We start from the raw sequence: 26,979 nt of genomic DNA, 5'->3' as shown, positions 1-26,979 counted from the left end.
TGACTGGGCCTGTTGACAGAGGTGGGAGAGTCCCCAGCAGGACTGGTGCCCGGGACCACATGTCACTCTGATTCCCTTTTAGTTCTGCCTCTCAAGCCACTAAGTTACTCAGTGGTCTGATTTCAGGGGTCTGAACTGTCTCCCCTCTCACCCGACACACTTGCTGCTGCCTCGGATCGCACCCTTTGACATCCACTTACTCACTCATTCACTTTATTTTAGCTATTGTTGTGAAGTAAGAGGCAAAATGTTTTTGCCATCAGTCATTGACACTTTAGTCTGAAGGAACCGCAGATCTGTTCTTAAAAGCTGGTATTAACTGGGAAGAGACAAAGGCATGGGTCTGCTTCAAAGGGAGAGTTGGGGCTCTGAGCAGGAGGCTGGTCCTGTCCCCAGCACAGTGGGCCAGTGCCCGGGGGAGCCCCCCCCTTCCTGTATCTATTTCCCAAACGAGCTCACAAGGACTTCCCTCTGAGCTCCAACTCTCATCCAGAGCGGAGACAGCCACAAACATTTACAGCCAACAATGTGAAGCTGTCACTGGGCCCAGCAGCCCAGCAGCCCTCCTTGAGAAGAACTCATTCTTCAGAAACTGGGGTGTAGAATTGCCAGGCTTACATTCCTGCTGAGGTCCTTGAATTCAGCTAGTGCTTTAGCTGGGGTCTCCCGGAAGTGGATCCTGGTCCCCGCCCTGCTTCAAACTGTCAGCACAGCCAGGGAGAAGGGAGGAAACCTCTGCTCAGCACCTTCGAAACCTCTGTGGGCGGGGTGTGTCCCTGTCATTATCTCTGCCAGGGCTGGTGATTAGCCACATTTTCTACAGGTGAGGAAGTCAAGGCCCTGAGAGAGGAGACGAAACCCCCAAGGCCACAGAGCCATTCATGGTGGAGTCTGGGTCTGAACCCAAGACTCCTCTCGCCAGAATCCTTGCTCCTGCTGTTCCAAGTGCCAAGATGGCCCCTCTGGCCTCGGTGTCCCCATCTGAAGAGTGAACCTTCCTCCTCTGACATCCTAAGCTCCTCCTGGTCAGAGAGGGTTTTCGCCCTCATCACTCACCCCTTCCAGAGGCTTTGGGATCTGATAATAATAACACTTACAACACCCACAATGAAATAATGCCAAGCTCTGTACTAGAGTTCTGCCCACAGTGTCTCCTTTAAGCCGCACAGCAACCGTTTATCAGATGTGAAAAGTGAGGCACAGAGCAGTTCAGTGACTTGCCCCAGGCCACCCATCCAGGATGTGGCAGGGCCGACATCCAGTCCTGCTTCTAAAAGCCACAGTCTTAAGAAAAAGGCCAGTGTTTCTCAAAGTATATCAAAGTTCTTTGGGGTGCTTATAAAAATGCAGATGTATCAGACTTGGGGCTGTGCTCAGGAATGTGCATTCCACCAGCCCCCCAGCAGGGAAGAGAAGCTCCCCACTGAAGCATGCAGTCTCTGAAAATGCAGGAAAGGGGGGTGAGGAGGAGGAGAGTGGAAAGCGAGGAAGGGACCCAGAACAATAGGGCACAAATCTGTACCCCGCTCCCCCAGGCCCTGGTGCCCTGGTCAGGTGCCTGTGGTGACTTGCTCTCCTTTACAGCAAGAAATTAACTCCCTTAGTGCTGGGGTAGGAGCAACAGGTTCATATGCAAATGTCAGGTTTCTTCCCACCAATCCTGAGCTCCTGGTTCTGGGAAGGGGCTCGGCTTCCAGGACTGAACCAATAAGCTAGCACCTCAGGCTGGAGGGGCAGGGCCAGGGCCTTTTAAACCACTTGCCAAGGGGCCTGTGCGTAGGCAGTGTTGGGTTTTGTGGCCCCAGCCCAGTCCAAGGCCAGCATGTCCCTGCAGAGGATCGTGCGTGTGTCCCTGGAGCATCCCACCAGCGCCGTGTGTGTGGCTGGCGTGGAGACCCTCGTGGACATTTATGGGTAAGAGCTGGAGGCCGGGGTGTGCAGGCCCTTGGTGCTGCTCTCCCAGGGCTCTCCCTGTGAGCTGGGTAGGGCATCCTCAGGGCTCGCTGCCTTCTTCTGAGCCTGGGCCTTGGAACACCAGTCAATCACAGAAGCCTGGGTCCTCGCCTTTGCAGTTGGGTTTCTTGAAGACTCTAGCCAGGGACTTGAACAGTGAGAGACCGAAGAGGGGTAGAGAGGCTTGTCGTGGCTGAGCTCTGGCCAAGGCCTTGGAGGGTGCTGGTGCCATGGGGCTTGAGCACTTTTCTCTGCCCAGAGGACCCTGCAGGCTGGGCTGAGGGTCTGCTGAGCACACAAGGGTAGGACGAGACATCCCGCCCATCCCCGCCCCCGCCCCCAGCCTGTGAGCCTGAAAACAGAGCGTCAATCTTTTTGTTTTAATTACTTTTACTTAGATAACACTTGGTGCCAGGCACTGTTCTCAAAGCTTAACAGGCCCCTGGAATGTAACTCTTGAACTTCACTTTCACAACAGCCTCAGAGCTAAGTTCAGTATTAGCTTCGTCTTGTGTGACAGATGAGGGAACTGAGGCACAAGAGGGCAAGCCATTTGCAAGCCCCACAGCTACTAAGTGGCCACGCCGGGATTTAAACCCACATGGTCAGCACTTAGCTGTCTGCCACTGAGGAGGAGGGCTCTGGTTTCCTCCAGCCGCTCAGTGCCCATGCATTATGCCCCTACTGTATGCCCATGTCCTTAAGGCCAGTGGCTGAAGATGAGGCCCCACCTTCGCCCTCTCTCGGGAGGAAAAGGAGAGTTTGGGCAGGGTTTCAGGAGCGGGGCTCTGGGAACCACCAGGAAGCTGGCTTCTTAGCATTTGAGGAGTCTTCTGGGGCCCCAGCCCCTGAGGCTGCGCTGGGACACAGGTAATCATGGGGCTGGGAGGGGAGATGGCAGAGCCATGTCACTTATAGGCCGGATAAGCATTTGGGGATGAGGGCCGCAGGGGGTTATGATTATTGTTGTTCTTCTTGGGGAGGTGGTGAGTAAGAATGTGGGCTCAGGAACCAGGAGGCCTGGGTTTGGACCCCAGTCCCGCCACTTACTAGCTCCATGACCTTGGACAAATTACTTACCCTCAGTGTCCCCATCTGTAAAATGGGGACAATAATAGTACCTACCTCCTAGGGTTATTGATAGGCTTACATAACACAATAGACGGAACACACTCAAACAGGACGGGCACACAGCAAGAGTGCAACCTGTCGGCTCCTGCCGTCCCCAGGTGTGTGCGCAGCGTCCGCCAGGACGCCTCTGGTCCCTTCGGCTCTAGTGGCCCTCCCGACACGGGACTCCACTGACCTGTGACCCTGAGCCCCATCTGGCTGCCCTGAGCAGGGCTCTGTCCTCAGCTCCCAGTGGGATCGAAGGCTCTGGGGAGAGCTGTGGGCATCTGCCTCAGCCTGGCAGTGCCTGTGCGTGCAGTGGGCACCCCTCAGACGATGAAAAGGTGAACAGACTGATTTCACACAGGACTTCAGACCAGCTGGAGTCGGGGAAACACAGTCCCAGGGCCAAATGACATTGCAGAGTTCTTAACTCTACATGTAATGCCTGGGAAACTCACAAGGGAAACGTGAGTGAACACAGAGCCTTGGAATGCGAGGCTGTGTATACATTCGTGTGGGGTCCAGGCTTGACCCCTGGGAGCTTACTGTGAGCATCTGAGAGGGCTGGGGTGGTCACGGAAAGCTTCCTGGAGGAAGCAAGAGTTTAAGCCAAAGCTCAAGCATCTGAACAAGGGCTGCCCCCTCTAGCACTTCCCATGGCTCCTTGCTTTTCCCAGGTCAGTGCCGGAGGGCTCAGAGATGTTCGAGGTCTATGGGACTCCTGGTGTGGACGTCTACGTCTCTTCAAGCTTGGAGAGGGGCCGGGAACATGCGGACACCAAACGGTGGCACTGTGATGCAGGACTGGAGATCATCGTGGTCATGAATTCTCCCAGCAATGACCTCAACGACAGTCATGTGAGTGGGTCCCCTGGTCTGGGAGCAGTGATCTAGCTTCACAAGGGCCCAGCTCCCTCTCTTTCCCCGGAGCACAGGGTAGCACAGGCCCTGCCAGGTCTGCAACTTAAAAACACCAATTGTGGTCCAGCCGGTGTGGCTCAGTGGTTGAGTACCGACCCACGCACCAAGAGGTCACTGGTTTAATTCCTGGTCAGGACACATGCCCAGGTTGTCGGCCCCATCCCCAGTGGGGGGCATGCAGGAGGCAGCCAATCAGTGTTCTCTCTCATGGATGTTTCTATCTCTCTCTTCCTCTGAAAAAAATCAATAAAGGGAAAAAAATAGTTTTTTTAAACACACAAATTGTGTGTCCTCTGGCAAGTAGGACCTCAGATTCCCCATCTTTCGGCAGAGGGTTGATTAGGTTATCTCCACCACTCTGCATGAAGGAGACAAAGCAGGGGCCAGGGACAGGGGAGGGATGCTGCGTCCTGGGGAGACCCCCTCCCCAAGGTGACATGTCCCCCCGCTGCCTCTCCTTCCTCTCGTCCACTCTTCCTGTCCTCATTCCCTTCTCAGAGGCTCATGGCTTCCCTTCCCCTCTCCTCTGCTCACTCAGCTGACAAGCGTGAGTTTAAGGAGCCCCAGCTATAGGCAACGTTCTGGCCCCAGGGCAGGCAACATTTAGAAAGTGGGAGCAATGGGGTGGCCCTTGAGCTTGGCGCCGGTGATGCCACCTTAAATGGCTGATGGGAACCAGGACTTGGCACATGGGAGTCACGGGTTTACATGTGGAACACTGGCCCTTTAAGAGTGCTGACCCATCCAACCCTCCCAACAGTCCTGAGAGGCAGGATCTGATCCCTGTTTCACAGGGGGGGGCTACCAAGGTTCAGAGAAAGTGTCCTGGGCCACATGGCTAGTCAGGAGGACAGCTAGAATTCAACACAGACCGGCCTGGCCCCTGGGGCAGGTTCCCTCCGTCGCTCCTGCCTCTGTTCCCATCCATGCATCTGAGCTGAGCCTCCCCACTAGCTCTGTGAGACAGGAGGGGCAGGACTCGATGTCAGCATTTTACAGAAAGGGAAACTGAGGCCAAGAAGAGGCCTGGCTTACCTAAAATCACGTATCTGGTGAGTAGCAGCGTTGGTGATGGTCAAGATGGAGTCCCCAGGGCGGAGCAAGAGGCCCAGCAGCCTGTGAGGTACCCTGCTGAGCTGGGGGCTGTGTGGACACGACACCTCCCCTCCCTAACTTCCTTGGCTCCGAGGACCTCATCTGGGCTCCGAGATGTTGGAACCATAGGAGAGAATGTCCCGCGACCCATGGGTTGACGGTGGCTTTGATGCATTGACCTCGAACTGCTTTGTCGTCCTCACCACCTCAGCCCCAGCTTTGACAGTTATGGGGTGCTGCCTGTGGGCCAGGCTCCATGCTGAGCATGTCCCATGAGTTCCTTCCTTCGTCCTCACAACCTATAATCAATCCTGCGGGGGAGGAACTGTTATTACCCCCACTTTCCAGCTGAGGAAATTGAGGCCCAGAGCAGACAGTAACTCTTCCCAGGATATTTGCATGTGTGGCATCTGGAATCTGAGCCCTCACGCTGTGCCTCCTGCCCACCAAGGACAATAGCTGATAGTTCTTGGGCACTTTTGACGAGATCAGTCTTTTACGTGTGTTGTTTTTAAGCTGCGCTATAATCCTCTGAGGTAGGAATCTGTGTGGTCCCCGTTTTGCAGATGAGGAAACTGGGGTGGCTGAGAAAATTGAAGGGCTTTGACCAAGGTCACAGAACTCGGAGGTACTGGGTTCAAGTCCAGGCCTGTCTGAGTCCCAGAGATAAGAACATTGGCTTGGAGAGAGTCCCTAAACCCTGCCCAGTCTAACTCCTCATTTTACAGATGGTGGGGCTGAGACTCCAAGGGGAGAAGGGCCTGCCAAAATCACATGGTAGTTGTTGGCAGCACCGGGACGCAGGTCTCCATAGAATCCCTTCGAAATAGTTCCCATTTTAGCCCTGGCTGGTTTGGCTCAGTGGTTAGAGCATTGGCCTGTGGACCAAAGAGTCACAGGTTCGATTCCGGCCAAGGGCACGTACCTCGGTTGCGATTCAGTCCCAGCACTGGTCGGGGTCATGCAACCAATCAGTGTGTCTCACTCACATTGGTGTCTGTCTATCTGTCTGTCTGTCTCTCTCTCCCCCTCACACTCTATATGAAGATAAATAGAAAAATATCCTTGAGTGAGAATTAAAAAGAAATAGTTCCCACTTTACAAACAGGCCAACTGAGGCATGGAAAAAATAAATGGCACAGAGAAGGCTAAAGGAAAAGCCAGTCAACAGGTTTAGTGCACAGAGGCTTCTGAGACCGCCTTCCCTCCTTGCCAGCTATCCCAAGGCTGGTATTTTGGGGACTGGGGGGCTCTTGGCTTCAGCTGACATGGCCCTGGGCCCATCTCTCCACAGGTTCAGATTTCCTACTTCTCCAGCAACAAGCCCCTGCCCCTGGCATCCACAGTACTCTACCTCACCTGTGTGGGTAAGTTGGGGCCACGCTGAGGGTATGGCCGGGGGCCTTGGTCAAGGGCAGGATGGAGAATTGTTGGTAATGACACTGAACAAGGATCTTCTTATCAAAATCAATCAGTTTTATTTCTTTAATTAAAGAAAGACATGCACGTTTAAGAAATTCAAACAGTACAAAAGAATATATGGTTGATCCTTAGACAATGTGGGTTTGAACTGCCCGAGTCCATTTATACACGGATTTCCCCCCATTTGATCTGCATAGTTTAGTTAACCTGTGCAAGTCAAACCCGTGTTGTTCAAGGGTCCACTCCACAGTTGGGAATCTGGGTCTGCAGAGGGCTGACTATAGTTATATGTGTGAGGTCAACACCCCTAACTTCCAAGTTGTTCATGGGTCACCTGTAAATTGGAAAGTAAACCTCTCTCCCCCTCACGTAGGACTCCCAGTTCCCCAGGCCCAGCATCCTTCTAGAGACATGCTGTGCTATACAAGTAGACACATGCACACCTTTCTACTCCCCTCTTTTGTAAGCAAATGGAAGCATACATAGACATGGAATTGGACCTTGCTTTTTCCAACTTAAAAATTTTTTTTGTGCCAATTTCCCACAAATTGATATATAAACTCCATGCAAGATGATGCAGATGTTGGAACTATCAGACAGAAAATGTAATGATGATTAATATGTTAAAAGCTGTAGAGGTGAAGGTGGATGACATGCATGAACAGATGGGGAATTTCAGCAAAGAGATGAAAACTATAAGAAGAATTCAAATGGAAACGCTAGAAATAAAAATCAGATGAAACATCCTTTTGATGGATCCATGGGTAGACTCAACACAGCTGAAGAAAGAATTGCTGAACTTGAAGACAGGGCAACAGTTACCCAAACTGAAACACAAAGAGAAAGAAAGGACAAAACAAACGAAACAACAGAACAGAGATTCGACAGCTCTGGGACAGTATCAAACAGGCTAAACGCAATGGCATTCCCATCAAAATCCAACATGGTTTGTGCAGTAGAACTTTATAGAGCTGATCCTAAATCTCATACGGAAGAGCAAAGGGCAAAAATAGCCAAGACAATTTTGAGGAAGAACAAGACGGAGGGATTCATGGTACCAAAAGCTTTCTTCCAAGTTGTGGTACTTGAAGCAATGTGATATTGGTGCAGGATTAAATACAGACCAATAGAATCAATAGAGAACAGGGCATAGACCCCTGCTCAGGGGGTTATCACATGAGAATCAATAAACTTGGAACCATATCTCATACTATACTAAAAAATAAACTTCAGATGGGTTAAAAATAAGGTGAAATCAAAATGTTAAGGCTTTTAGAAGAGAATATCTGTAAATTCAAGGTGAAGTTTGTTGTTAACAAGGCAAAACAATGACACAGATCATAAGGAGAAAGATTGATAACTTATGCTACATTTTTTTAAAATCCTCACCAGAGGCTATCTTTCTATTTATTTTCAGATAGTGTGGAAGGGATGGGGAGAGAGAGAGAGAGAGAGAGAGAGAGAGAGAGAGAGAGAGAGAGAGAGAGAGAGAGAGAGAAACACCGATGTGAGAGACACATCGATTGGTTGCCTCCTGTACGACCCTGACCAGGGCTGGGGATGAACCTCAACCAAGGTATGTGCCCTTTACCGAATCAAACCCGTGACTCTTCGGTCCATGGGCCAATGCTCTAACTGCTGAGCCAAACCAGCCAGGGCAACTTAGGCTGTATTAAAATGTAAAATGTCAATACAACAAAGGACAATAAAAAACATCTAACTCTGAACTGGGAGAAGAAATTTGCAATGTAGATGGCTTACTTGGAGTAAAGAGATTATGGAAAACTTCAATAAAAAAAATATAAATGGCTCTGAAGGTGTGGCTCAGTGGTTGAGTGTCGACCCGTGCACCAAGAGGTCACTGGTTTAATTCCCGGTCAGGGCACATGCTCAGGTTGTGGGTCAAATCCCCAGTGGGGGGCATGCAGGAGGCAGCCAATCGATGTTCTCTCTCATTGATGTTTCTATCTCTCCCTCCCTCTCCCTTCCTCTCTCTCTCTCTAAAATCTTTTAAAAAAATTTTTTAAATATAAAAATGAATAGAAATAGGCAAAATATGAACAAGCAATTTACATAAGACAGCCCCAGTGATCAGAACCCAAATGATAAGATGCTCAACTTAGTGTTACTGAGGATGTGGAACTGGGGGCTCCTTGCATGGTGGGTGGGAGTTTGCATTGTACGAGCACGTGGAGAGCAATTTGCAAAAAAGAGGAAAATGCTCCATCTTCAGGAGGCATTTTTATTATTTACTCATTTATTTTGTTAATCCTCACCTGAGGATATCTTTCCGTTGATTTTTAGATAGAGTGGAAGGGAAAGAGGGAAAAGAGAGAGAGAAACATCGATGTGAGAGAGACACATCGATTGGTTGCCTCCCACACGACCCTGACTGGGGCCAGGGAGCGAATCTGCAATCCAGGTAAGAACCTGTGACCCTCTGGTCCTTAGGCCAATGCTCTAACTGCTGAGCCAAACTGGACAGGGCCAGGAGGCACTTTTAGAAGCAGAACTGATGAGTTATAGAAATGTAGATTGTAAATTTTTTTTGTTTTTATCCTCACCCGAGGACATGTTTCCATATTTTGTTCAGGTAGAGTGGGAGGGAGGGAGAGAGTGAGAGAGAGAGAGAAACATGGACGTGAAAGGGACACGTCGAGTGGTCGCCACCCGCACGACCCAACCAGGGCTGGGGACAAACTGCAACCGAGGTACGTGCCCTTAGTGGGAACCGAACCCGGGTCTCTCTGGACAGCAGGCCAACACTCTAACTGCTGAGCCATACCTGCCAAAGCTAGATTGTCAATTTTGATAGATATTGCCACGTTGCTCTTTAAAAAGACGGTACCATTTTATACACCTGCCAGCAGCCTGTGGGAGTCCTTGCCAATCAGAGAGGTTGTATCTCATTGTTGCTTTAATTCGCCTTCCTTTAGTTAGGACTGAGGCTGGGTACCTCCCTGCCTCCCCCCTCAACCCCCCCCCCCACACACACACATACACCCTTGTTCACTGGAAAATACACACACAGGAAAACACATAAAGCTTTATTTTATGCACACATCAATAAATGGTCACAAAACACACACCTGAACAGCCCTTGCCCAGGTTGAGAAATAGAACATGACCAGCTCCCCAAAGTGTCCCCCAACTACACCCCTCTCTGATCTCTGGCCTCTTTCCTCTCAAGGTAACCACTACCTTGTGACAAGTATTTTCTTGCTTTTCTTAGTGGTTTTATCACCTGAATATGCAGACCCAAATAATCTCGTCTATTTTTACCTTTCTTGAAATTTCCTGTGGCTGGATCATATGGTCCACATTCTTTTGGGTGGGACTTCTTTCGCCCACATTCTATTACGGTACATGACTTGTTGCGTGGTGGTTGGGTGTCTTTTCACATTTAAAAATGATTTCAAATTCTTCCTCCTTCCCTCTCCCCCTCCCTCTCTCCCTTAAATGTCCCATTTGTGTTCTACAGTCTCCCCAGTCCTAGGGAGACACGTTAAGAAGGTGGGATGGAGGCTGGACTTGAAGAGAATGAGACGAAGGTGAAGCTCAGACAGGCCGCAGCTGGCAGATGGCAGAGTCCAGATTCCCATCCACGTCTTTCTGACCCAAATCCAGGCTCACTCCCCCATCCAAAGGAGATGAGGCAGCTTCACACAGACCAAGAATGTCTAGGCCAACCTGTGCTTAGTGCAGGGCATGCCGCAGACCGTGAAGGCTGTAGAGATACAGAAGAGGGAGAGGGAGAGATCAGGGAAGGCTTCCTGGAGGAGGCAGCATTTGACCTGGGCCTTTGCTCTGACCCTGCTTCCTCCCCAAGACCTCTTTCTTTTCCCAGCCCAGGGAAAGAGGCTCCAGATGCCCCCACCTCTGGGCAGGGTCTTCTTGGAAATGACTTCTGTTTGCCCAGCCCCGGGTGAGCCCTGAGAGCAAAGGTAAAAGGTGAAGGTCACAGGGCTGTGTTGACCTCCTGGGAAGCCTGTGGTGACTTACCCTCTGCCTTCCCCTTGCAGACATCACTCTGGATTGCGACTTGAACTGTGAGGATAGGCAGAACGGGAGCTCTGTGAACAAGGTGGGTCATCTTAGCCTGGGCCCAGAAAGGGGTGTGGAGTTTGGAACTGCTCCAGGCTGGGTTGATGGAGGCGAGGTCATTACGGTACCCCTTTGCCTCCCAGCTGATGCCACGGTCAGGGGAGCCGAACGGGAACCAGTCATGGCCAGGATCTTCTTTCCCAGGGGAACAGTCGTCACTAAGAATGATAAAGCACACGCGTGTCCAGCCCTGGGCCAGACCTTGCTTTGTGGGGAAAAGTCCTTCTGGATTTTCAATCTAGGTTGGCGGTCAGCAGACTTTTTCTGTAAAAAAAAGACAGAATATTTTAGGTTTCGCAAGGCATAGTCTCTGCTGTAACGACTTGATTCTGCCACTGTAGTGCGTGAAAGAGCTATAGTCAATACACAAACAAATTAATATCATGGTGTTCCAGTAAAACTGTATTTGCGGAAACAGGCCACGGGCTGGAATTGGTCTGTGGGCCTGGTGTGCTGACTCCTTGATCTGGGTGTAAAGGGAACTGTGGAAGGACCCTGGGCTGCATCAGAGTAGGAGTTCATGCAGTCGGGGTTCAGAGGAGGTCCAGGTGGGCCGGGTGAGCGAGGAAGGTTTTCTGGAAGAAAGTCCACTTGAGCTGGGCCCTTGAGGCATGTCCGAGGGAGGGCATTCCAGGCGGAGGAGGCGCCGGAGCCAGGGCAGGAGGGAGGGATGGATTTAGAAGCAGGAAGTCCCCTGTGAGAAGGAGGACACTGGCTGGGGACACATCACGGACAGCCACGAGAGAGCTTAGCGTGGGCTCGATGATGTGGGCAGTCGGGAGCCACTGCTGTTTCCCCGAGCAGGAGGTGCACCTGTCCTCGCAGGCTAGGGGGAGGGGGAGGGTGGGGTTGGCCAGCCAGGAGGTTGCTGGGGAGGGAGGCGCAGGTCTGGTCCGAGTCCCCGTCACCAGCTCTGCTTTGACCTTGGCAGCGCCAGTGGGTCTGGGGGCCCGACGGGTATGGAGCCATCCTGCTGGTGAACTGTGACAGGGACGATCTGAACTGTGATGAGCGGGACAACTGTGACCAGCACATACGCTGCCTGCAAGGTGAGGGGGGCCAGGGTAGCCCGTGTCCCTGGGTGTCCAGGGTCAGTGCTCAGCCAGCGTGCAGGGACACCAGACCACAGGGATGTCTCTGAAGGCAGAGTTGGGGCCAGAGTTCCAGCTCCCAGACACACCGTGAGGGCCCTGGAAACCTGCCTCGGGGTGGCAACGGCCCCTCCCCACATCCTCAGCGCCAGAAGAAGCGCCCACCTTCCTCACCCTCCAGGGGAGCGGACGATGCTAACACTGTGCGCCTGTGGGCCAGGTCCCTCCCCCAAATCCTCTGTCTGGCTCCACAGACCTGGAAGATATGTCCATCATGGTCCTGCGGACCCAGGGCCCCGCTGCCTTTTTCGACGACCACAAGCTCGTGCTGCACACCTCCAGCGACGACGCCAAGCGGGCGCGCGTCTTCCACGCCTGCGGTGAGTCCACAGCCCTCCCCGCTGCCTTGTGCCAGGGCGGGCCGTGCCCAGGCTCCCAGGCTGCCCTGGCGGCCAGAGGGACAGTCATGCGTGAGTCCTGGAGCAGCCAGCTGGCATCTCCAGCCCAGCCGCGGCCCAAAGTTGTTTTATTGAATGAATGAATGAATGAATGAATGAATGAATGAATGAATGTTTAAAATACTTTTTTTTTTTTTATCCTCACCCGAGGACATTTTTCCATTTTTTTTTTTGTTCAGACAGAGCGGGAGGGAGAGAGAGGAAGAGAGAGAGGGAGAAACATCGATGTGAAGGGACACATCGAGTGGCTGCCACCCGCACGACCAACCAGGGCCGGGGACAAACTGCAACTGAGGCACGTGCCCTTAGCGGGAACTGAACCCGGGCCTCTCTGTACCGCAGGCCGACGCTCCAACCGCTGAGCCAAACCGGCCAGGGCTAAAATACATTTTGAGCATGTTTAGAAATCTTTGTTCTCAAACATTTCAAATATACACAAAAGTAGAGAGAACAGTGTAACGAACCCCCCGAGGCCAACCTCCCAGATTCAACAATGACCACTTTTCGGCTCTTGCTTCATCTAGTCCTCTCTGCTTCCTGAGGTATGTCTAAGCCAGTCCCGGGCACCACGGGCATCGTCCCTGCAGATTCAGTGTCCATTGCTTCACATTGCTGCAGTGCCATTATCGCAAGTCCAAGTAACGATATAAAAGATCTTTTAGCCCTGGCTGGTTTGGCTCAGCGGTTAGAGCGTCGGCCTGTGGTCGAGAGAGACCCGGGTTCGGTTCCCACTAAGGGCATGTACCTCGGTTGTAGTTTGTCCCCGGCCCTGGTTGGGTCGTGTGGGTCGCAGCCACTTGATGTGTCCCTTTCATGTCGATGTTTCTCTCTCTCTCTCTCTCTCTCTCTCTCTCTCTCTCCCCCTTCCACTCTAACAAAAAATGGAAAAATGTCCTCAGGTGAGGATAAAAAAAATAAAATAAAATAAAAGACCTTTTATTTTTTTAAATATGTTTTTATTGATTTTTTTAGAGAGAGATAGAAACATTGATGTGAGAGAAAAACATTGATCGGCTGCCTCTTGCACGCCCCCTACTGGGGATTGAGCCCGAAACCCGGGCACATGCCCTGACCGGGAATCGAAACGGGACCTCACCTCTCAGTCCATGGGATGATGCTCAATCCACTGAGCAACACTGGCCGGGCTAAAAGAACTTTTAAATATACAAATGTATACAAGTAATAAGATGCTCATTTTTTTAAAAAAAAGATCAAACGATATAAACGCATATAGAGTAAAAACTAAGAGTTTTCTATCCCTAACCCTAAACCCGACTCTTAAAACGTGTTCACTGTTAGGGATTTGGTATGTGTTCTAACCAACTTTTCTGTATGCACTGCATGTGCCCGTGTGTGTGTGTGTGGTGTACACATTCTGCTTTCTAACTGGTTTCTTTCACTGAACTAGATATTCGACCCCTCTATCTGTGTGTGTATTTGGTCTGCTTCATTCTTTTCCCCAGCTGCATAGTATTCCGAAGCACGGAGGTGCTGTAACCTATCTGGTTGCCTAGATCATATGGTTGTTGACAGTGTGTTGATTTTACGGTAGGTTCCTTGAGGGCAGGGACCTTGCTCATGCCTGTACCCTGAGTCCAGAGCTGTGCCTCATGGGTACATAGTAGGTGCTCAGTACACATTTGTTCAATGAACATGTAAAGAAGCAGTGAACACCTCTGTGTACGTATTTTGTAGGACAGATACCTAGAAGTGGAACTGCTGGTTAGGGGTATGCATGACTTCATTAAACGCCGCCAACTTGTCCCCAGCCCAGCCTGGCCCACACTGCATTTTAAGCATCTCTCCCCCTTGCTGGTGGGAAGTGAGACGCAGGGATTGGCGGGTCTGTGTTCTTGGTGAGGTCGTACAGCTCTCCTGCCATCCTCGAGCTCCCCAGGCCCACCAGGAGTCACAGGTGCTGCTTCGTCCCCTCCCAGGTCCCGAGGACTCGTGTGAGGCCTACAGGCACGTGCTTGGCCAGGACAAGGTGTCCTACGAGGTGGCCCGCTTCCACGGGAACGAGGAGCGCTTCTTCGTGGAGGGCCTCTCCTTCCCGGACGCTGGCTTCGCAGGGCTTGTCTTCTTCCATGTCACCCTGCTGGACGACTCCAACGAGGTAGGGGGTGCTGGGCCGAGAAGGTGACAGAAGGGCCATCTCCGGGAGAGACGTGCACTCCTGGTGTGAGACCCTAGACTGCTCGCCAGCCCGCTGGTCCCTCTCCAGGAGCTGTGATGAAGCGGCTTGCCCGGGGCCGCCAGTTCTTGCCTCACCCCGGCCTCTGGACCCAAGGCCAGGCTCTGTCCTCTCCGCTCTCCCCCTGCAGGATTTCTCTGAGTCCCCTATCTTCACTGACACGGTCGTGTTCCGTGTGGCTCCCTGGATTATGACACCCAGCACCCTGCCGCCCCTGGAGGTGTATGTGTGCCGGTGAGTCTGGGGACCCGGGGGTTCTTCCAACCCTGGTGGCGCCCCAGCCGGTTCTGCCCTGAGCCTCCCTCCGCGGGCTTGTCCGCAGCGTGAGGAACAACACACGCTTCGTGGATGCCGTGGCGGAGCTGGTCAGGAAGGCCGACTGCAAGCTGACCATCTGCCCGCAGGCCGAGAACCGAAATGACCGCTGGATCCAGGTAACACAGCCACCGGGCAGTGCCAGCCGGGGCACTGTCCTGGACGGGGAGGCTGGCCTGTCCCGGCCGGGGGCAGGGAGGCTGACGGAACATGCAGGAGGACCTGGGCTCTGTGATCAGCCTCCCCAGGGCACGGCTTCTCCAATTCTAGACCCAGACTTGCCCCATTCTCCAGAACGTCCTGGAGACCCGGGAACACTCCAACACTGGACTGAACACCCATCCCCCTCAGGATCTGGGCTCGGCACCGGGCTGGGCACACACGTTCTACCCTTGGCAGCCCGGACCAGGTGTTCTCAGCGGATGGTGGGCTCGTCCCCAGAGGGATATTGAGCATCTCAGATACTTTTAATTGCCCCGCTGAGGGTGAGCACACCACTGGCTTCTGGCCTCTACGAAAAAGAATTGTTTGGCCCAAATGTCAATAGAGCTGAGGCTGAGAAGCCATTGATGCCCCCAATGGGAAGGTCAAAATCCCAGCTCTTACAGTCTGAGACACAGCAGGGATGCCAGCAAACTGCCAGCCAGGTTTGCAAGGAGGCATCACCTCTGTCTGGAGGATCAGTGATGACCCCCAGGAGGAAGGGCATCCAAGCGGGACCAGATTTGGCAAATGGATGCGTAATGATTTCTGCCATTCAGTGGGTGCTCACTGCAAGCCAGGTATCATCACCACCGTGTCATTCCATCTTGACAACCCCCCGGCATTGCCCACCTGAGGAGCTCTCGGGGGCAAATGCCCAGGGCCAAGTTTCTGTGAAGGGTCAGAGTTGAAGGAGGAGATCTGGAATGCCAAGCTAAGGAGCTGTCATGGCTGGAGGTTTACCCAATGAGGTGGTTGAGCGCAGGACCCCAGAGTGAGACAAGTTGGATTGTATTCTGGCTGTGCTGCTGACTAGCTGTGCACCGTTGGGCAAATAACTGGACCTCTCTGTTCCTCACTTTCCTCATCTGCAACATGGGGTAAAAATAGTGCCTCCACATAGGCGTGTCATGAGAATCAATGAGGTTACTACCCATAAAGAGCCCAGGGCAGGGCACATGCTAGTGCGCCTCTCACTGGATATGTAGTTTGTCTATGCTGAGCCATCTTGGCCTCCAGGACCAGAGGGGTCAGGATTGACCTGGGCACGGAGGTAGATTTGTACCTCCTCTGGTCCCCGCAGCCCTGTCCAGCCGTCAACTCCTCATTACCACGGGTGGAGGCCAGAGGTGTTGGCTGATGCCCAGCGGCTTACTTGTCCAACTCAGGCCATCCTGAGTCCTTCTCTGTGTGCCGGCACGAGGACACCCTCAAGGTCATGTCCGTGTTCTCATTCATTCCCGACCTGTCTTGCTGTGTGACCCTAAGCAAGTCTACCCTGTCTCTGAGCCTCCACTCCTCCAGCCATCAGTCAGCGTGATCCCTGCCTTATTTGCCCCTGTGGGCAAAGCTCACTGAGGCAGAGAACTCCTGTGGACAGTCTTCCCCAAAGTGCTCAGTGCCAAGCAGCCGTGGGGGTTGCCGACTGTCCACAGCGGGGCATCTCTCTCACTCACAGGACGAGATGGAGCTGGGCTATGTCCAGGCGCCACACAAGACCTTCCCGGTGGTCTTTGACTCCCCCAGGAACGGGGAACTGCAGGACTTCCCTTACAAAAGAATCCTGGTGAGTGTCCAGGGCGCAGCCCAGCCCTGGGGTGGATGGACATCACCCTGAGGGCCACACCGGGACCGCGATCTTTAAGAATAGGAGTCGCGTTGCCAGGTAAAATAGAGGAGACACCCAGCTGAATTTTAATGTAAACAATGAGTATCTTTTTGGTATATCTCAAACATGGCATGGAATATACTTATACTACAATGGATTTGTTGTATGCCTGGGATTCAAATTTAACTGGGGAGTCTGGTTTTCTTTTTAAATTTTTTTCCTTGATTGATTTTAGAGAGAGAGGAAATGAGAGGGAGAGACAGAAACATCGATGAGAGAGAACATCGACTGGCCGCCTCCTGCAGGCCCTCTACTGGGGATCGGGCCCACAGCCTGGGCATGTGTCCTGACCGGGGATCGAACCGGCGACCTCTTGGTGCATGGGTCGATGCTCAACCACTGAGCCACACCGGCCAGACCATTCTGCTTTTTTATTTGCTCAGTCTGGCAGCACTGGGCAGGGGAAGCAGGGCTGTGCAGCTGTTAAGAACACAGGTTTGGAGTCAGAACAACTCGGCTCTGTTACTCACATGCTGTGTGACTTTGCATGAGTCACTGTGCCTCTCTGAACCTCAATTTCCTCATCCGTAAAAATGATGTCTCCCCGCCCCCACAGGTGTTTGCGAGGCTTCACTGAGTCTGTGCAGAGGGAGCGTGCTAGTGTTGTTGGTAATAAGAAACTGTGACGATGGTGGTTGCTGACTAGGACCTCCTGGAGGAGGGGGGGGAGACTCCGCTGGAGCCTCGAGAATGGGAGGCCCCTTCCATCCCCCACTGGATCACACAGGTGGTAGGGGCTCTTACCTCTTAAGATCCTTCAATGAGGTGGCCCTGGAGAGTTCTCTCTTCCAGAGTTGGAAGACTGAGGCTCAGAAGGCCACCCCCAGCCCCTTCCCCCCAGGGACAGGCCACTCTAAAGCAGCCAGCTGCCTGCCCTTGGGTTGGACTTGGCAGAAAGTCTGCAGAGTAAGGGGGTGGTGATGGCCTCAGGCTCTGTGTCTAACAGGGGTACAGGAGCACCCAGAGGCCTCTCTGCTGTCTCCCTGTAACCATGGGGAATACAGGCTCTAACATGGCAGCAGGGCCCAAGGGCCTGTGTTTCCCGATGTTGGTCCTCACGCATACATGAAATACTGACTAGATCGGATCCGGCCTTTGACTCAGTATTTCCACCGGAAGAATGGGCAGCCACTCCCGCCCCATCTTCAAGGAATTCAGAACCCAGGAAGTTGCTTCAAGCTCTTCATGGTGAGCCATCCGCCCTCCTCAGCCAGCCTGACTCAGTTTCCCCACCAGGGTCCAGATTTTGGCTACGTGACGCGGGAACCACGAGACAGCTCTGTGAGTGGCCTGGACTCCTTCGGAAACCTGGAGGTCAGCCCCCCAGTGGTGGCCAACGGGAAAGAGTACCCCTTGGGGAGGATCCTCATTGGGGGCAACCTGCCTGGGTGAGCGAGGGGCAGGGAGGCTGAGGGTGGGGGTAGTGATGGTGGCTGGGCGGTGAGGGACTATTCCACTCCTCAAGGAGAACCAGAAAGGAGTGATAAAGTTGTAGTCCCGGTGCGGTGGGGCGGGAGGGAGGCAGGGGCTGTTCATCAGACACTGCCCACAATTACCTCGGGAGTTTGAGAAGGCTAGTGTGAGCATGAACCCAGAAGGTCACTCAACCCTTTTATTTTACAAGTGGGCCCAGAGAGGGTGCGCTAACTGGAAAGATAACACAGAATGCAAAGTTATAACTAGACTTAGGTCTTCCCATTCCGAAAATAAATAGATGTTGCTACAAATTAACGGTTGCAAAAGAAAAAGCTTTAGGTTTCAACAGAAATCTGGGAGAAATTGCATTTAAGTCCCAACTTGTTTATACTATGATGTAAATGACTAATATCAGATCTTCTCCTGCAAGCAGGAGAAGGGAGGTATAGGACATGAAAAGTGGGATGACAGTAACACACACACACACACACACACACACACACACACAGAATAACAGATTATGTCTTATTCAACATGTAACACCTGGGTACCGATGGAAAGGAGAAGGAATCATACGGTAAACCCAATGGGAAAGAGAAGGAATTCTGCGGTAATGGTCATTTGCTGTGCAATAGACCAACGCATAGAGCTAACCAAATTCAGCAAAGCAGTTAGAACAGGCTTGGGATAAAAACAGGTGACCCAAGAAGCTTTGGAGGGGCCTAAGGGCCCTCAAACATGTGATCTCACAGAAAGAGGACATTTGGGTAATGCCATTGGATCCTTTCTCAGAAGGTAAAGAAGAATGGGATTTAAATTCACTACCACAAAGTCCTGGGGCTATGAGGCCCCTCGGGGGTGATTTCGTCCACCTCTCTCCCCACTGATGTACAGGAGGGTGAGGACCCTGCGAGAGGGATGTAAGATAAACTCAAGGAAGGACCACGCAGCCATGGGGGATAGAATACAGGGCTGAAGTCAGGCTCTTGGAGAATGTAAGGTTGGGGTCTCAGGTGCGTCTGAAGATTTGCCTGTATGGCGAGACCTGGGTAGGTCACTGACCTGGTGTGAGTGACCTGGTATGATTGACTTGTCCTATGTCTGCCTCTTCAAGAACTCACCTTGAGTGGAATTTATATATATATAAAGACTATATATATAAAGACTATATGTGTGTGTGTGTGTGTGTGTGTGTGTGTGTATATATATTCTTTCCTTCTTACAAAGGCAATGCATGTTTTTTGGGTAGATATTGCAGACATCTTGAACTCTTGCCTTTCCATTTCTGCATAGATTTTTTTTTAGTTAAACTACTTTCTTTGACCCCTTGGGCCCAGGGCAAGAGGCCGCAGGGTCACCCAGGTGGTGCGGGACTTCCTCCACGCGCAGAGGGTGCAGCCCCCCGTGGAGCTCTTTGTGGACTGGCTGGCCGTGGGCCACGTGGATGAGTTTCTGAGCTTCGTGCCTGCCCCTGACGGGAAGGTAAGGACGCGGGTGGCGTGGCTGTTGGGGGTGCGGGTCGGGGTGGGCTCCAGGGGGTCAGCCGAGCCTGCTGTCTCCCCGCAGGGCTTCCGGATGCTCCTGGCCAGCCCCGGAGCCTGCTTCAAGCTCTTCCAGGAAAAGCGGAAATGGGGCCACGGCAGGGCCCTCCTGTTTGAGGGCGTCGTTGGTGGGTACCAGTGTCCTTCATCTCATCTTTCAACCCCCCCTAAAGCAAGGCACACTGTGATTTGAGAGAGGGAGGGCACATTGTAAAGCAGGGCTGACCCCCGATTCAGGCGCACTCACTCTTGCCACCTGACGTGTTGCTCCACCAGCCACCGGGGCCCCAGCTGGGCAGAGCTGGCAGGGACAGAGTGGGGACATGGCCAGCTTCATGGGCATGTGACCCCTAGTCCCATAAGGCCTTCTGCTCAGGAGGGCCCTGTGCTTGAGGTTTAATGCTCTGTGTCACTGTCTGGAAATTCTTAGTGATTTGTGCTTTGTGAGTGAAATCTGATTGGTCAATGGAGCACCTGCTGGGAGCTTGGAGCCCGGGCTCACGAATGGCCCCATGAACAGTCCCATCTCCCGCCACCTCCAGGGTTGAGTCCCTTCTGCCACAGCTCCTCGGCCCCTCGGAGCCCCAGCCCCAGGCTCCCCCTCCCTGTCTTTGTCAGGTGACTGCTGCAGTCCTCAGACCCCTGCAGGAGCCTGGGTGTGGTGAGGGTTGGGCACACCCGCCCCTCTGCCTCTGGGCAGGGAGTGGGGCTGCATCAGTGGTCCCTGTCCTGCACCGGCAGCTCCATGGGGCACGTGGTGAGCAATTTGGCAGGGTGAGCCTCTCAGCCACCTCGATCCGGGCCCCTAGCACGTCCCAGTGTGGAGGCTGCAATACCCTTGGAGATCAACTGTTTGCCATGGCTCGGGCTGGTGGGAAGGGAGGACGTCCGGCTCGGCGAGGGTCCCACGACTTGCTCCGCATGCGCCCAGTGCTGTGAGGATCTACACTCACCCCGCAGGTGTCCCCCTGTCCTGAGACATCAACTAGCAAGTAAAACACACCGTGTCAGGGAAGGCAAGAGAAAGACCATAGAAGAGAGGAAACGCTTTGTATTTTAGTACCCTCAGCGGTACCTTTCCCCTGCTGGCTGGGGCCGAGGTGCGGGTACGCTTGCCGGGATGGCTCTCAAATCCCAAGGCTGCATGGATCCTAGAGGACCCTTCCTCTCTGACAAGGGCCCCGGGGTCTCAAAGTGGAGACCTTTGGCTGGTGGGATGGTAGATTTTCTTGGCCTAATGCTCTGGACAGAATTTCTGCTTCTGCAGAACTTAATGCTCCCAATTATAACTCCCAGGTCCCCTTCTCTCTGCTCACTGCCGTCCCACCTTCCCAGCACGGCCCCGGGACCCCGATGCTCCCAGAGGGACCGTGACTAGCCTCCTCTGAGCCCAGACCAAACCTTAAAAATGCTCACGTCTCGACGTTACGTACCAGGAGGCGGGAGCCGACACTCATTGCCGGGAGTCCTACCAGGTGTGCAGGGAACGAGGCCCAGGAAGAGGCTGAGCAGTTTTTCCAAACGCCAAGCCGAGAAGGAGAGGGGGACTCACAGCTGTGCGGCCACACACAGCCGCCACGCTGTCCTGGCGAGCTGACTCCCCGAGCTGTGACCGGGGCAGCCCGGAGCGGCTCAGCGCTCACCCACTGTGTGCCCGGCCCCAGGCTCCATGCTGCACCCTCCTGAGGGCCTGGGAGGGTTGCTGTCACCCCCTGACACCCAAGACTGCCTAGGAGGCCTGGCCCAGGGGCCTCAGCTAGAATGCCGTGGAGCGGGTCTGAACCGCAGCCGCCCGGCTCCAGCGGGGGCGAGGGTGCCCAGCTGGCACTGGGTCCAGGAAGCCATCTCTTCCCTTGGTCGAGTCTCGAGGCCCTTCGTGAGCATGGGCTTGGGTCTGATCATGAGCCCCCCCCCCATTTCCTAGCTGTGAGACCTTGGGCACGTCTCTGCCTGTCTGAGCCTCCACCTCCTTACCTGCAAAGGGGCCGATAATGCACACCTTGTGGGGTTGCGGTGAGGGTTCAGTGAGGTGCCCAGTGGGGAGCTCCGACCTCAGGGCCTGCGCCTGGTAAGAGCTGAATAAATGGCAGCTGTGAGGATTGCGAGCTGTTGGCTCGTCCCGTCCCGTCTCCTCGGGCACCCACCAGGCAGGCGGGAAAGCCAGGCCTCCCGGGAGCTCCGTGCTCCGCCTGTCCGAGGGCAGGGAGAGGGTCCATGGGCATCCCCCAGGGCTGGCGCTGATGGGCAGCGGGTGACCCAGCCCCACCACCACTAGGCAAAAGAAGAGAAACGGTCACCCAATGCCCTAGAGGGAGAGGATTAGTAAATTTCCAATAAAAGGGGCTGCCACTGCCAATGAACTCAAATAAAGGTCTCAAGTTTGTAGCACTGCGGTCCCCTGCTCCCCCCTCGACCCTTCACACACCCCGACTTGCACAGTGGCCAAGCAGAGCTCTGCTGGGTGATACCTACCAATGCCCAGAAACGTCAGGGAGCTGCTGACTCAGCAAGACCAGTGGCTGTGAACTTGGCCCCTGCCTGGCTGCTTCCCAGAGCAGGTGGCCCTCGATGCTGGGATTGTCCCTGCCCCCGCCTTCAGGTCCCTCTCGCCTTCACAGGTAACGAGCAGGTCAAAACCATCTCCATCAACCAGGTCCTCTCCAATGACAACCTCATCAGCTACAATAAGTTTGTGCAGGTACCGGGCCGTGGCCATGAGCAGGAGGTGGGCATGGCTGGGGCAGGGGTGGGGCTGGACGTCTGAGAGGCTCACAGTTCATGGGAGCTCAGGCTGGACCGAGCCCAGGCAGAGGACCCCAACCCCCACCTTTGAACCAAGAGAAATGAGCGAGCAAGCCATGTGCATGTGAGGAGGACAAGTATTCCAGGCAGAGGAACAGCGCAGAGGGTGGCCCTGAGTAGAACAATGGGGCCCAGAGTGTGTGAGGACGAGCCAGGAGGTGGATGGGGTCACACAAGGCCTTGTGGGCATCACTAGGACGTGGCTGTGGCTCTGAGATTGGGGTGCAGGTTTGAGCAGAGGGGCCTGATCTGACTTAGCCTTTGAAAGGCTCTCCCTGCGGCTGTGTTGAGACCGCATCATTACATCATGGTGGGGGCGGGGCTGACAGTAGATCCCATATGACACCTCAAGCTGGATAACGATAGAAAAGTTTAATCGAGGGAACACGCACCAAGGCACAGGCAGCATTTGAGGAAGTCAACAATGTCTGTGCGTTCTCCCCAGGCTAGAAAGAGGGGAGCGGCCACCACCCCTGAAGGCAAGGGAGCCGTCACTGACCCCCGGAGAGGTCACCGTGAAAGGAGGGATATGAGACAGGAGCTGTGACCTGGCAGGGAGGCAGCTGGGGGAACAAACACCCCTCCGCACTCCCCGGCCAGCCCCCACCTCCTGCCAGTGTCCCCACTGGCGGAACCCAACCAGAAGCCAGGGGCACGGGAGACCCGATTCTCAGGGCTCGGCCTCCAGGCGCAGGGCAGGGAAGGCGTACGGTGTGTCTGGAAGGACAAACAGAATCTCCAGGTCCTGCAGGCACAATGCCAAGGTGGCATTCAAGATGCAAGGCTTTTCTCAGGGACAGCGCCTGCCCGGCGGGGCGCGGGGGTGGCGAGCCGCCTGAGTGAGGAAGGCAGGCCGCTGGGAGGTAGACCCTGGGATGCTCACCATGAATCCGAGGAGATTCCCAAGGGGGAAGGATCTAGAGAAGGGAGAGGGTGGAGGCTGGAACACTCGGGGATGCTCTCACTTTGAGCCCCGCTAGTGGGGCGGGGCCGGGAGCAGTGGGACCCAGGTGTACCTCGACGAAGGGGTGCAGAGATGAGCTTTGCGTGGGGGTTGACCCCCAGGCACCTGGGCAGCCCCTCCTTCACCAGACACACACCGGCAGGGGCTCCCCACCCTCTCCCTCCCCCAGAGCTGCATCGACTGGAACCGGGAGGTGCTGAAGCGGGAGCTGGGCCTGGCGGAGCGGGACATAGTGGACGTCCCGCAGCTCTTCAAGCGGGAGAGGAAGAAGGCGGCGGCCTTCTTCCCGGACTTGGTGAGTCCACCATCGCTGACAAGCTTTCCTCAGATCCGGCTTCAAGCCTCCCCTCTCCAGCGGGGCAAGAGGCTTGGTCGCTGCCATGGTTGGTATTGCGGTGGCTGGTGGGGTGGCAGAGAGAAGCGAGGAGCCCTGCTGGCTGCTTGTCATGGTCACTACAGATGGTCACTGGCCAAACCCCTTGCTCGGGGGCCATCAGGGAAGAGTCCTCCCTCCTCCCAGGGACCCCTTGATATTTGCGGAGAGCACGGATGGTTACATGAGGTGGGGGTAGCAGCGGGGAGCTGAGATGCCCTTTCCGCTCCCTTTCCCCTGGCACACAGCTGTTCATCCATCCCCCGGATAGCACGGTGCCCGGGGGAGACACAGAGAGCATGAAGGCTGCTCCCTGCTCTCAAGGAGCTTCTAATCTGATCCGGGGAGGGAGAAGCGTCCCCACTCCGAGGACCTGCCCCAGGGATCTATTTTGTCTAATAAAGTGATGTGGCAGTTCAGAGGTTGGACAAAGCACTTCCAGCCTAAGAGGCAGGACTGCAAATCCAAGGAGGCTTCCTGGAAGAAGTAGCCTTTTATGGAGACCCGAGGGTTCAAAATTGGAACTGGCCTCTGGACCACCTGGACCACTGGGGTTCCATCCCAGGGGTTCTGGTTCAGCAGGTCGGAGGTAGGGCCCGAGACACTGCTACCTCTCTAACCAGGACCCAGAGACAGATGCTGCTCTCTGAGGCCCACACTTAGAGTAGAACCTCTGGAGAGCACCCAGGTCCCCTCTCCACCTCCCCTTCCCCTCCCCACCTGCGGCCCCTCCCACCCCACCTCCGTCCTCCGGTCCTCCGGAGGAACTCACCCTCCCATCAGAGCCTTGCAGCAGCCTGTCCACACCAAGGTGCTTCCTCCCCCTTCTTCCTTCCTCTTTCTGGCTGACGGTGTTGCCTTCCTCGATTTCCCCACCTGTAATCACTCCCCTTCCTTCCTGCACGGTTAAGGCGGCCTTGCGATGATGTGCGCGCCCCCAGAAACGTGCGCGTGGGTTCAGACTCTTGTGTTTGCAGGACACGGAGGGCCACCTAAGCCCGTTTCGGCGAGAGGAAGATCTAATATAGGGGCGCCTGGAACCATCTCTGGTCTCTGTGTCTGTTTACATCATTCATCCCCTCTCTTTCTTCCTCCTTCCTCCTCCAGCGTGGCTTCCTTTGCTTCTCTGTCCCTGGGGACAGATATGAATCTGGCCACACATTATAGATACAGACCCAGGCAGAGATTGGCTAGACTCTCCCTCCATGTCAGCTTCAAGTGCCCAAGAGGGAGAATCTGATTGGTCCAGCTTGGCCAGGGCCCGGGATTCTGTGGCACAAGTATGACAGCCACCACACTCCACCAATGAGAGGAGCAGTTGCCAGGGAAATAAGTACTGTGGGCTCTGCAGATGCTCCATGGGAATGCGCAGCTGGCCGGAGTTCTCACCGGCCCAGGTGCCTCTCCCACTTCACGAAAGGGCGAGTAGCTATTTTCAAGGTTGCCTGAAAGACAAACTCAGGTCTTACCGGGTACAGTGAGGATGCCGGGGTGGGAGCCGATGACGAAGTGCGGCCCCTGACCTGGGACCTCACCTTGCAGGTGAACATGCTGGTGCTGGGGAAGCACCTGGGCATCCCCAAGCCCTTCGGGCCCATCATCAACGGCCGCTGCTGCCTGGAGGAGAAGGTGCGGTCCCTGCTGGAGCCGCTGGGCCTCCACTGCACCTTCATCGACGACTTCACCCCGTACCACATGCTGCTCGGGGAGGTGCACTGCGGGACCAACGTGCGCCGGCAGCCCTTCTCCTTCAAGTGGTGGCACATGGTGCCCTGAGCCTGTGCCCCTGGTGTCTCTCCCCCTGGGGTGGGACATCAGCCTGGGTAATAAAGACTAAGACAGGCCCCTATAGAGTAAGTGTCAGGAGACCCCAAGTGTCCAGGTGGAACGCCGAGGGTGACCCGTCCCTCTCCGAAGCCTTTTCCTACAAGTGTTCGCACCTTACCTGCAACCCACTGGGTCTCAGGCTTGATTCCTCTTGGCCTTCCAAGAAGGAGGACCTCTGTTGTTGTGGCCTCTCATGCAGGTCAACATGACTCACGGGGGCTCCTCCAAACACCCTCACCCCCAAATCCTTCATTTGGAGCCAAATTCACTTCGAGGTCTAGAAACATCCTTGTATCCCACCTGCCCCTTTGCCTGTGTGTGCCCTGATGGCGGAAGGACCCATGATTCTGCTTCAGTTGGATTGCCTCGCTCTCCCTGCAGGGGGACAGCCCCAAAGTCAGATCCCTCCCCACAGGAGAGAGTCCGCCCAGAGCCTCGCCCACAGGGAGGAAGCCGGGGGTCCACGTAGCTCGGCTGGGGCCATCCCTCCAACCGCCAAGCCCCTGCCCAGACCTTGAACCCTACCCCGCCCAGTGCCCAGCATGAGCTTCCACGTAGTAGGTACACTGGGGGCCTGTTGAAGAAATGATAGTTGTTCCTTAGCCTTATAAACTCCCCACCATCTGACGTTCAGAAATCTGGCTTTCTACAAAAAAGTATCTGGGGAATTCCTGGGGATTGGGAAGATGGTGGGTGCAGGGGTGAAAACATCCTCGATGACATATAAGTGCTTTGTTTTCCCTGGGACCTCCCTCTGCGGGAGGGGACACGCCTGGCAGGATTTAGCCCTGCTGTGCCTCAGAAGGGGCCTGCAGGGGCCAAACCCACCGAGACAGCAACGGGACAGCTTTGTGAATGAACGCTCTGGGGGCAAGGAAGAGGGAGGGAGCGGGTGGTCTTCTCCAGATGTCACTGACGCATGTGTTCTCTGTGGGTCCAGCTGTGTGTCCATCGGTGGCTAATAAACCTACAGAAGCACAAGTGGTTGGAGTCTAACTTGGGCCCTTCTCTGGGATTAGAACATGACAGTGAGAACAGTAGCCTGCAGCTGAAGCCTGTGCTTGCCTGGCCCCCCCGGAATTGGGGGCTGATGAGCCCAGAGTTTGGTAAGACTGTGAGGTTGCTCTGTCTTGGCCACAGGCTGACATGGGCACATAAATGCAAGCCCAGGGGTCAAATGCAGGCTGCCAGGACCAAGTGAGCACGGCAGGGCAGGGGGCTGGGCTGTGGCCGGAAGGTAACATCGTGAGTGTGGCAATGGGGGAAGCCGATGTGTGTGGGGTGGCCTCCTGCACGCCCTTCGCAGAACCCCCTTTCTCCCCGTGGGGAGGCCTCGGGAGCCCCACACAAGGCAGGTGGGCTTGCTACAGAGCCCCAGGAAGTCACTCCCCTGCTCATCACCCGGCCAGCCCTCCCTTCTCTGCAGAAGTGCAAAACGGGAACCGTGAGCTGGCCAGGACCAGGCTGCTTCTGGATGGTTAGAGCAGATGCTGCAGTGCTCTCCAAACGCCGCTTCTCCC

General features: G+C 54.6%; 1 protein-coding gene across 1 annotated transcript; it reads left to right on the top strand.

Moving 5' to 3' along the window:
• The first annotated feature begins 1,788 nt into the window (after nucleotides 1-1,788).
• Nucleotides 1,789-25,408, top strand: PADI3 (peptidyl arginine deiminase 3). Its single transcript, XM_036256350.1, has 16 exons — nucleotides 1,789-1,914; nucleotides 3,744-3,924; nucleotides 6,377-6,449; nucleotides 10,527-10,588; nucleotides 11,540-11,657; nucleotides 11,954-12,079; nucleotides 14,095-14,273; nucleotides 14,482-14,585; nucleotides 14,674-14,785; nucleotides 16,327-16,434; nucleotides 17,773-17,924; nucleotides 19,290-19,434; nucleotides 19,519-19,621; nucleotides 22,112-22,191; nucleotides 23,429-23,554; nucleotides 25,175-25,408. The coding sequence occupies exons 1-16, from the start codon at nucleotides 1,823-1,825 to the stop codon at nucleotides 25,406-25,408; spliced, it is 1,995 nt and encodes a 664-aa protein (XP_036112243.1). The 5' UTR covers nucleotides 1,789-1,822.
• Nucleotides 25,409-26,979: the final 1,571 nt, after the last annotated feature.

This window comes from Molossus molossus, unplaced genomic scaffold (genome assembly GCF_014108415.1).
Source record: "Molossus molossus isolate mMolMol1 unplaced genomic scaffold, mMolMol1.p scaffold_m16_p_12, whole genome shotgun sequence".
Taxonomy (NCBI): domain Eukaryota; kingdom Metazoa; phylum Chordata; class Mammalia; order Chiroptera; family Molossidae; genus Molossus; species Molossus molossus.
The sequence above is the reverse complement of the archived record's forward strand: the minus strand, read 5'-3'. Positions and strand labels throughout refer to the sequence as shown.

Bases quoted from the DNA above. Each gene is read 5' to 3' on its own strand.
- PADI3 (XM_036256350.1), top strand. From the start codon at position 1,823: ATGTCCCTGCAGAGGATCGTGCGTGTGTCCCTGGAGCATCCCACCAGC. The intron at 6,450-10,526 runs GTAAGTTGGGGC...TTCCCCTTGCAG, and splicing joins ACTCTACCTCACCTGTGTGG to ACATCACTCTGGATTGCGAC. The intron at 14,274-14,481 runs GTAGGGGGTGCT...CTCCCCCTGCAG, and splicing joins TGCTGGACGACTCCAACGAG to GATTTCTCTGAGTCCCCTAT.